The sequence below is a fragment of the Carassius gibelio genome, chromosome B20, assembly GCF_023724105.1.
Source record: "Carassius gibelio isolate Cgi1373 ecotype wild population from Czech Republic chromosome B20, carGib1.2-hapl.c, whole genome shotgun sequence".
NCBI lineage: Eukaryota > Metazoa > Chordata > Actinopteri > Cypriniformes > Cyprinidae > Carassius > Carassius gibelio.
The window spans coordinates 3,482,455-3,492,774 of NC_068415.1; the positions used below are offsets into that span (position 1 = coordinate 3,482,455).

General features: G+C 35.3%; 1 protein-coding gene across 1 annotated transcript; it reads right to left on the minus strand.

Annotated features, from left to right (window-relative positions):
• Positions 1-602: 602 nt before the first annotated feature.
• On the minus strand, positions 603-10,242 carry LOC127984183 (PR domain zinc finger protein 1). Its single transcript, XM_052586703.1, has 8 exons — positions 10,056-10,242; positions 7,903-8,263; positions 6,519-6,728; positions 5,897-6,019; positions 4,164-4,425; positions 1,650-2,446; positions 833-961; positions 603-751 (listed from the first exon to the last, which is right to left on the minus strand). Exons 3-8 carry the CDS (start codon positions 6,702-6,704, stop codon positions 668-670), a joined length of 1,581 nt encoding a protein of 526 aa, XP_052442663.1. The 5' UTR covers positions 6,705-6,728; positions 7,903-8,263; positions 10,056-10,242; the 3' UTR covers positions 603-667.
• Between the last annotated feature and the right edge of the window lie 78 nt (positions 10,243-10,320).

A 10,320-nucleotide genomic window follows, 5' to 3' on the forward strand; every position in this document is an offset into this window, starting at 1 on the left:
AGTAGTTTTTTAATAACAAATAAAACAAATGACAACATTATATAACATTAAGCACTGTGCATTTAGATGCTGTTCATTCACACACACTATCATTCAAAAGTTTTGGCTCAGTAAGCGTTTTAAGTCTTTAAGCTCACCTAGGCATTTATTTGATCAGAAATACAATAAAAACAGCAACATTGTGAAATATTATTGCAATTTAAAATAACTTATCTATTTGAATATATTGTAAAATGTATTTTTTTCATCGTTACTCCAGTCTTCAGTGTCACATGATCCTTCAGAAGTCAAATTTTTGTGGAAACTTTTTTTTTTTTGATTCTAAAAAAATAGAAAGTTCAAACGAACAGCATTTATTTGAACATATATAATGTTACATTATAAATGTATTTACTGTTAGTTTTAGATCAATTGAATGCATCCTTGCTGAATAAAAGTGCTAATTTAATTAAATCTCAATCTCAATCAACAATTTACTGATCTCCTTCTTTCTGTCTAATGGAAATCTCTGGAGAAGGAGAGCTGGATGAATCAGGTGTCACTACTGTTTGGGCTTGTGTTGCTCCCTGCTGGACAACAGGTGGAGCTGCACCCGGCCAGAACACCTGACACATCTTCTTGATAGACTCTGCCTCCATGGCAGCCTCAAGCTTCGCTGCACCTTCACTCAGATCAAACCTTTGGATTCGCCCGAGTGCAGCCGCATGTGAGTCTTCAGGTTACTGCAGCTGCTGAAGCGCCTGTTACACACCTGCACACGAGATGACATATGAGATCTCCACTGACTCTGCTAGACATCTGTGAGATGTTCCTCTGTGTGCTCTGCTCTTACCTGGCATTCATGTGGTTTCTCTCCTGTATGAACCTGGATGTGCTTTTGAAGGTGAGCCAGCTGGGAAAAGTTCCTCCTGCAGATATTGCACTTGTATGGTTTCTCACCGCTGTGAACCCTCAGGTGCACCTGAAGAACAGAAAGCCGAGAACCGAGAGATTTAGTGAAAAATAAATAAATAAATAAACATTAAAAATTTTTTTTAGCAACAAATCTGGATATCATAATGATTTCTGATGGATCATGTGACACTGAAGACTGGAGTTATGATGCTGAATATTCACAGGGCTAAATTATATTTTCAAATATATTTGAAGCAGCTTTTTGCCAGCAACCTTGAGCCACAAGACGTCTTTGAAAAACATTTTTATTTTTAATTGATATACTATAATAGTTCTTTAATATTTTTTATTCTTTTTAGTATATTTTCCACTTTAAATTTGGTTACAGTTTAAAAATGTTGTTGTTCATTTGTTATTTTTAGTAGATTTAAAAAAATATATTATTTCCGTTTTAGTTATTTTCTAAACTAACTGAAATGAAACGAGGACTGATGCCTTGGCAATAAGCTGAAATAAAAAACAAAAAAATAATTGTTAGATTTTTTTTTATATTTTATTTCAGATAATGTTTATTTTATTTATTTTTAAGGTTTTACTTTTAGTTAATAATTTAATATAATAACCCTGATATATTATTTCCGACCAGTTTTAATTTAAAAAAAAATCCTTATATATCATCATCTCTGACATTCTTCACTGAAAAACTAAAACTGCAATTAATAAATCAGATCCATAAAAGATAATAACCCATGTACCTTCAGATTGGACAGTTGACTGAAGTTCTTTCCGCACACGTTGCACTTATACTGGATCTTTCCATTCTGTCTCTGTAATGGATACGGTAAAGACTTGTAACCTACAATCTGTCGCTTTTGGCCATCCTGAGACTCTGTGCTGTGACTGGCGGAGGCGGAGACACCCGAGGAAGCCACGCCCATCTCAGCTGAGTCTCTCTGGGCTGTGATGTCATCAGCACTGGCCACTTCAGTCGGAGACGGACCGGTTGCTTTAGTGAGGGCTGGCGGTTGGTTTGTAGAGCCTTTCCGATTCGTTTCTCTCTTTACAGAGTCTGTCACTTTAATTATGGAGTCACCTCTACTGGTCAACGCTAATGACAGATGATTCTTATTGGATGTTGGATGCAAGAGAGATGGATACATGTGGATTGGTGGAATATTATAGGACATGTGTGGCGTTGTTCGGCCCAAACCCACTGGCTGATGTGACGGCATGTATTGAATAACAGGCCATATATACATTGGCACAGAGGACTGTGGGATAGCAGAGGTGTATACATGCTTCCCTACACTAGATGCCATTTTCAAGTGTAAAGAGACCTCAGAGATGGCATTAGTCATTAAAAACGGCGGTAATTTTGGATTCTGCAGGTCTCTGGTCACTTTTTCCCCATATTTCTTTTGTGTGATGGAGTTAAGCGGTTTGTTGGGAAGAGCTTCTGTGTGATGATCAGTCCGGCGATCCAGATCCAGGATTTCAGTGACCGTGTAACCTCGCTTTTTCCTCCTCACTTGATCTTTATGCTGAGAATGAGCTGAAGCAGGAAAACACACAAAATATTCAGAGAACATTTGAGTGAATTGTTAAAATAGAAGAAAAATCTTTAAGGCAAGATGACCTAGTCCTAGCTGAATAGGGTTAAAAAGTAACTGAGTGATACATCTGTTAAATATGCACTAATTTGTATACGTTTACAGAAATGTGTCTGGTTCAAAATTTTTGTTTCATTTTGTCTAAATATTAGAGTTAAAGGTTGGGATTTTTTTATTTCTGTTTTTATCACTCCATGAATCAGAAAAAAATGTCAGCAGCCAGAAAAAAAAAATCACCATGTTTTCAGGAATAAAATGTTCAAAACCTGGTGAAATATATATGAACAAACCCTTCTGTAAAAACCTCCAGGATATAGACATGAACAAGACTATAAACTGTAATTTATGTAAGTGCTACTGAAGTGGAGATGTCTGACTCATTGCAGGAGGAAAATTCAGATATGTGTTGTAGCGTAGCACGTCAGCCCCGGCCTGTAAGCAAAAGCCACCAAATAATCGCAAAAAGCTTTGTGCTTTGTGCTTTGTTACTTTTATTATAACACAAAGTTTCATATTTAAGATCAAATTCAAGCAATAAATGTGTTTTAGAATGTGAGATAAGATATTTGCTTCAGTTCAAGTGGCATGTGAATCAATGATATTTTCCTCTTTAATATTTGCAGCACAAAATTAACATGAATAAATATTTGAAAGCATATTGAAAAAATATCGGAACAATTTAATAGAAACAAATGTCTCATTAAATCAATCAATTAGAGTTTCAAAACATCAATAAGCCTACGTTTTACTGCTGTTTTTAATATTAAATGTGAAGAGCGACAGGTTTGATGCCACAGACTTTTTTTTTTGGTGGAGTATAGGTATAATTTTCACATTAAATTCACGCAGTATAACATTTTATTGTTGTAATTTTGACTTTATTCTTAAAATATTATGATGTCAATCTTATTTTAGTTAGTTATTTTCACCCTGACACTAAAATACAGCTGTGGGCTATTTGTACTGCATGCAAACACAAATCTTGGCATAGTCGCCCCAAAACAAACAAACAAATAAAAATAGAGTAAAAAATAGTATTAAGTTGACGATTCTGACTCGCTATCTTGTCATTGGAAGCGCCTTTAGACAGAAATGCATCTTTATGGATTACATAGTCTATTATCATTTTTGATACAAATTATTTAGTTTTAAAATAGTAATTTATAGCATTCTATAAATATATTTGTGTCTGTGATGCAAGTATTTGCTGAGTTTTGCTTCAGTTTTTGTGAAGCGTTCCTGCTCAAGATCGAGACTGCAGAAAGTTACTATGTTTGTTTTGTTTATTTTACAAAAGCACAACGTTTTGTTGATATTGTGAGTGTGCACAAATAAAAGTAGACGTGTTTAAGTGTTTATTTGAGAATGCTAATATGCTCAACTTGCTTGCTTGGCATTTAAAAAAACTAAAACTTGAATTTAACAAACAAAATGTTCCAATCATGTTCCTGAATTAACTTGATAAAGAAACTAAATGGAATATAACCACCTTGCCATTAAAAACCAAAACTGAACTATTTTCATGGCTGCAAAAGCCAATGAAATGTGTCAAATTAAGTAAATGGAGTTAATTTGAAGCCTAGAAGCTGAAATCCCATGAAACAGCAAAATATATAACTAATACAATTTATTTTGCCTTTTAATGTGGTCGTCACTCACAGTGTGTAGGAAGTGGCTGTTTTAGGTAGGCAGTTCTGAGGCTGGTGCTCATTGGCTGTTCAGGGTTTAGGCTCCGCCCCACCAGTAGCTCCTCCCCCGGCATTAGAACCTTCATGGCATAGAAGTAAATCTGCATTCCAATTTGGAATGCGGAAAGATTCTGTTGCCAAGGAGACGGGGCATAATTTACACAGCGCATCCAGTTGCTGCCTCTCTCATCCTCACAAGACAAGAAGTGATGCAATCGCCCGTCTGAGAAGATCTTTGTAAGAGAATAAAAACACAACCAGAAGATTAAAAATGACACTTTTTTCCACCTTGTTTTAATCATCCGTCAGTGTCAGTATGAGCAATGGCAATAGTTATGCTTAGCAAGCACTAATAAGCATCCTGACGGGTTTAGGAAATGAAACCGCATGAGATTAGTGTTTTGTTCTCAGATTGAAAGTGCACATCTGTTTGCGCGAGCGACTGTGTGAAAGTGAGAGTTGGTGTGGTTTAGTTGTTGATTCAGTCTTTTAGCTGCCGTTTGAACAGATCGACTGTTTGACCTTACAGCACCTGTTTCTATTTCTCTCTTTCTTTTTTCAGTTTAGTTCCTCCAGTCTAATATTGAACTTAAGAGATAGCACTTGCATGCTTTGCGTTTGATGTGGTCATACAGAGAGAGCAAATTCATTTCCATTTAAAGCAATATTTACTCCTCTAGAATTTTTCTTTTCTTTTTTTTTCTTTTCTTTTTTTACATTTATGGGTGCATAATTTAGTATAGGCCTTTAAAACATACTATGTGTCACTACTGTTCAAACGTTTCAGGTCATATCTTATGCTCACTGAGGCTGCATTCATTTGATCAAAAATACAGTAAAACCAGTACAATTGTGAAATATTAATGGAATTTAAAATAACTGTCTATTTAAATATGTGTTAAAATGTAATTTATTTCTGTGATCAAAGCTGAATTTTCAGCATCAGCATCAAGGCTGCTCAAGAAACATGATTATTGTCAGTGTTGTAAATATTTATTTTGTGTAAATCAGGATACTTTGTGGAATCTAATGTTCAAAAGTAGAGCATTTATTTAAGATATAAATATTTCATAACATTATACATTTATTATTTAATTTTCATAATATTACATTATTTATTTATATATTTATTAATATAAAAAAGACCTACAGACTTTAAACTTTTAAATTGAAGTGTAAGTTCTCAGTCTAAATAATTATTTATTTAATATTTACTATTTTATACACCTTTTTTTGCTTGTATAAGACATCTGTAATATTTCAGTATGAATTTAGAGTGTTTTATAAATTTTTTATATTTTAGAATTTTGAGGCCATTTTCCCCCCACAAATGTCTAACCCTGAGAAAATGTACGTATACGTCAGAAATATTGACTGAATGTGATGTGTGAAATTCAGTGGTACTGCAAATTCATCAGAATGATCTATTAAGGTTTTCTGGAAACATGCTCTCTCTTTGTCTGTGTGTGTGTGTGTGTGTGTGTGCCTGTCAGCCACTTCCTTGCTGAGTCAGTGTGTGAGACACGAGTGTGTTGCTTTACTGGCACATGTAAGCGAGGAGCAGTGCGTCAGAGAAACCCAAAACGAGCATACACACCCCTGAAGCATGACTGGTAAATATGAACCCCAATGACTCAAAATGGTTTTCGATCTCTCTCTTTCTCACACACATGCTTCTTATCTTTCTCACATCTGCTGACATACCATCCAGATGTGTTTTCCGTGGATGTTTGCAGGCAAATGTTCAGGGTGAAGATGTTCTCCGAGCAGCGGGCCGAAGTGGGTCCCTGCAGGAATGACCCCTGTGGTGAAAACACCCAGCACCTTCTGATGGCACACCATTAGGAAAAAAAAGACAACAAAGAGCCTCTTTATATGCAAAAATTGCTTTGTGAACACTTTGAAATATGAAGCAATTTTGTGCATGAGCATATAAGTGTAAATTTTAATGAATTTATTTTGAGTGGATGTACCTCAGGTTCACACATTAATCTTATGTGTTAATTAAGTATAATTATGATACTATTTACTAGTTTTAGTAATTTAGTTTAGTGTTTTTGCTATATATATATATATATATATATATATATATATATATATATATATATATATATATACACACACATACACACACACACACACACACACACTATACACAATATTTATATTTAAATTAAATGTAAATGAGAAATTTTGACTATGTATTTAACATTTATTTTATTTTAGGTAACAAATTATTTTGATTAACTATAACACACTCAATTTAAGTGTGATTTAGGTGTCCAAATAAAATATCGTGCCACTATGCATCTATGCATGTATGTACCTGATTGTGATATGCAAATCTGAGGTTTCTGGGTAATGATGTCTGGTCTATGGTTTCCTTCCATCCATGAAAGTCAGGCACACATTGATCTTTAACATGATGGTTGTGTCTCACATCCACTTTCTTCTCCTCAGTTTGTTCAGTGATGTTCTCCTTTGCTGTTGTTGTGTTTGTTTTTGATGGCATAATCAATCCGAGTGGAGATTACACCTGTGAATGGCAAGAAAATTATCAACATGATCATCAATGCAAAAATAAAAAATAAATATTCTGAACAATTATGCGTGGGCGATAGCATTGCATCACTTGCTCATCAATGGATTCTCTGCAGTGAATGGGTGCCGTCAGAATGAGTCCAAACAACTGATAAAAACATCACAATAATCCACACCATACCAGTCCATCAGTTAATGTCATGTGAAGCAAACATATGCATGTCAGTTTAAAATAAATCCTTCATAAAGACATTTCTAACGTTAAACCATTGCTTCTGGCTTACAAGCTTCCTTCAGTTAAATATTTTTACACTCACATCAAAATGCACCAAAATAGTGTTTTGCCTGCATTGCTTGATGTGTGCATATTTCTCTCCTAATTCCAAGTATGAGATTACTATTCGACTGAAGGAAGCATTATTATTGATTATGGTTTTATACTTGGCTAGAAGCAACATTTTGTAGTTGGATTTGTTTCTAACAAACATGCATCTTTTTTTGTTTAAATCAGCTGTTTGGACTCTCATTCTGACGGCACCCATTCACTGGCAAGGATCCATTGGTGGGCGAGTGACGCAATGCTAAATTTCACCATATATACTTTGAAGAAACAAAACCATCTGCATCTTAGATACATTTCCAGCAAAACACAAATGAGATCTCTTTTCCAAAATGAAAACAAATGCATATTTTCCAACATTTGCAATCAAAAGCAAAAAACATGCGCTCATTTGCATTTATTTTATGGCTCTATGCTTTTATTGTACCGTATGTCACCAGTTGTTTTATTTGTATATTTTATTCTCCTAAGGAGTTTTGTTCTGAGACAAAGTTGATGATTATATGAAATCTTAGATAAAGTGAGAAACTACTGAGCAATACAATTGTACTCAAAGAATGCAATTCTTCTTCTTTTTTTATTGCAGTAAGACCAAAAGCACACATTTGACAGGTCCACGACATGTCAGACTGATATGAGAATTCAAAGTAACAAAAGCAGTAAGAATGAAACTTAACACCAGAGCAGTTCTCGCTCACACACAGCGCTGCCACCACAACACACACTCAACATCTGACCTAAAGAGGTTTCCTTCAGCCCGAGATTCAGCTGATTCACACGCTCCATAGGCCAGACCAAATGCATGTTCAAATAGAGTAAAAGCACTTACTGTGGCTTATGTTGAGTCAGTGTGAGCTTCTGTTCAGATGTCTGTAGGAGGACGCTGCAGTCCAGCTCTCCGTCTCTGTTTCTCTTGAATGTGTAGAAACTTGCGTTTTCATTCAAACACCATCTGAAGACAAACTCCACCCTGATGTTTTCCTCCACCCCTCTGAGTCTTTCTCTCTTTGAATGTGCATTTCGCAGAATCTCACATGGTCTCTATTTGACAGCTCAGAAATGCAAGTTTTGAAAGTTTTGATATCTGTTCGTAATCAATGCTGAATAATAATAATAAAAAACTCACATGATACTTTTTCAAATGAAACAAAACCATGATCTTGTTTTGGAAGTTATGCTGTTGCTCTTTTCTGATGAAGAAGACACATAAACTGAATTAGCTTTTGTAAGAAGACTTACATTATTCTGATATTTTCAGATTTTCTATATATCTGATATTTTAATTTCTGTGTTGCAAGAACAACATATTTTAAGTATATAAATGTGGCTTAAAAATTTTATGAATGAACGAACGAATGCATGAATGAATGAATAAATAAATAAACAGGCCTAGATAAATAAATAAATAAATAAATAAAGTGCATCTCAATAAATTTGAATGTCATGGAAAAGTTCATTTATTTCAGTAATTGTAAAATTCTCAAATTGTGAAACTTGTGTATTAAATAAATTCAGTGCACACAGACTGAAGTAATTTAAGTCTTTAGTTCTTTTAATTGTGATGATTTTGGCTCACATCATTCACTATTGGCACCAATTCACTATTTCTACAAATTAGAATACTTCATAAGACCAATTAAAAAGCATTTTTAGTAAACTGTTGGCCTTCTGGAAAGTATGTTAATTTACTGTACATGTACTCAATACTTGTTAGGGGCTCCTTTTGCTTTAAGTACAGCCTCAGTTCAGTGTGGCATGGAGGTGATCAGTTTGTGGAACTGCTGAGGTGGTCTGAAGCCCAGGTTTCTTTGACAGTGGCCTTCAGCTCATCTGCATTGTTTGGTCTCTTGTTTTCTCATCTTCCTCTTGACAATACCTCATAGATTCTCTCTGGGGTTCAGGTCCAGTGAGTTTGCTGGCCAGTCAAGCACACCAACACCATGGTCATTTAACCAACTTTTGGTGCTTTTGACAGTGTGGGCAGGTGCCAAATTCTGCTGGAAAATAAAATCAGCATCTTCAAAAAGCTGGTCAGCAGAAGGAAGCACGAAGTGACTTTGGTTTTCAAAAAACATAATGGACCAACACCAGCAGATGACATTGCACCCCAAATCATCACAGACTGTGGAAACTTAACACTGGACTTCAAGCAGCTTGGGCTATGAGCTACTCCACCCTGCCTCCAGGCTCTAGGACCTTGGTTTCCAAATGATATAAAAAACTTAACTTGCTCTCATTTGACAAGAGGACTTTGGACCACTGGGCAACAGTCCAGTTCTTCTTCTTCTTCTTATTCTTAGCCGAGGTAAGATGCCTCAGGAGTGGCTTAACAAGTAGAATACGACAACTGTAGTCAAATTTCTTGACATGTCTGTGTGTGGTGGCTTTTGATGCCTTGACCCCAGCATCAGTCCATTCCTTGTGAAGTTCACTCAAATTTTTGAATCGATTTTGCTTGACAATCCTCATAAGTCTGGGGTTCTCTCGGTTGGTTGTGCATTGTTTTCTTCCACACTTTTTCCTTCCACTCAACTTTCTGTTAACATACTTGGATACAGCACTCTGTGAACAGCCAGCTTCTTTGGCAATGAATGTTTGTGGCTTACCCTACTTGTGAAGGGTGTCAATGATTGTGTTCTAGATAACTGTCTGTCTTCCCCATTATTGTGTAGCCTAGTGGACCAAACTGAGAGAACATTTTGAAGGCTCAGGAAACCTTTGAGGTGTTTTGAGTTGATTAGCTGATTGACATGTCACCATATTCTAATTTGTTGAAATAGTGAGACAATCGTCAAAATTAAAAGAACCAAACACTTAAACTACTGCAGTCTGTGTGCACTGAATTTATTTAATACACGAGTTTCACAATTTGAGTTGAATTACTGAAATTAATTTTTCCACGACATTCTAATTTACTGAGATGCACCTGTAAATGAAAGTGCTTTACAAGAGAAATAAATAAATAAGGTCATTTTTACTCACCTTCATGAGAAGGGGATGGTGATTGTAAAGCTCCAAACAGCACAAACAATTACCATAAAAGATGGCAATAATGTTTATTGTGCGTTATTTAATTTAGTTTTCACTCAAAATCTTTCACCCACGACGTCGTTTGTTTATACACGCGCTGTGCAGTGATCTGCATAAAGTAGCAGGGCCTACATAAAAAAGAAGAGGAATTAAAATAACAAAAAATCGTCTAATAAAAGTAAAATCCAACTAAATTAAACTGTATACCTATGGATTG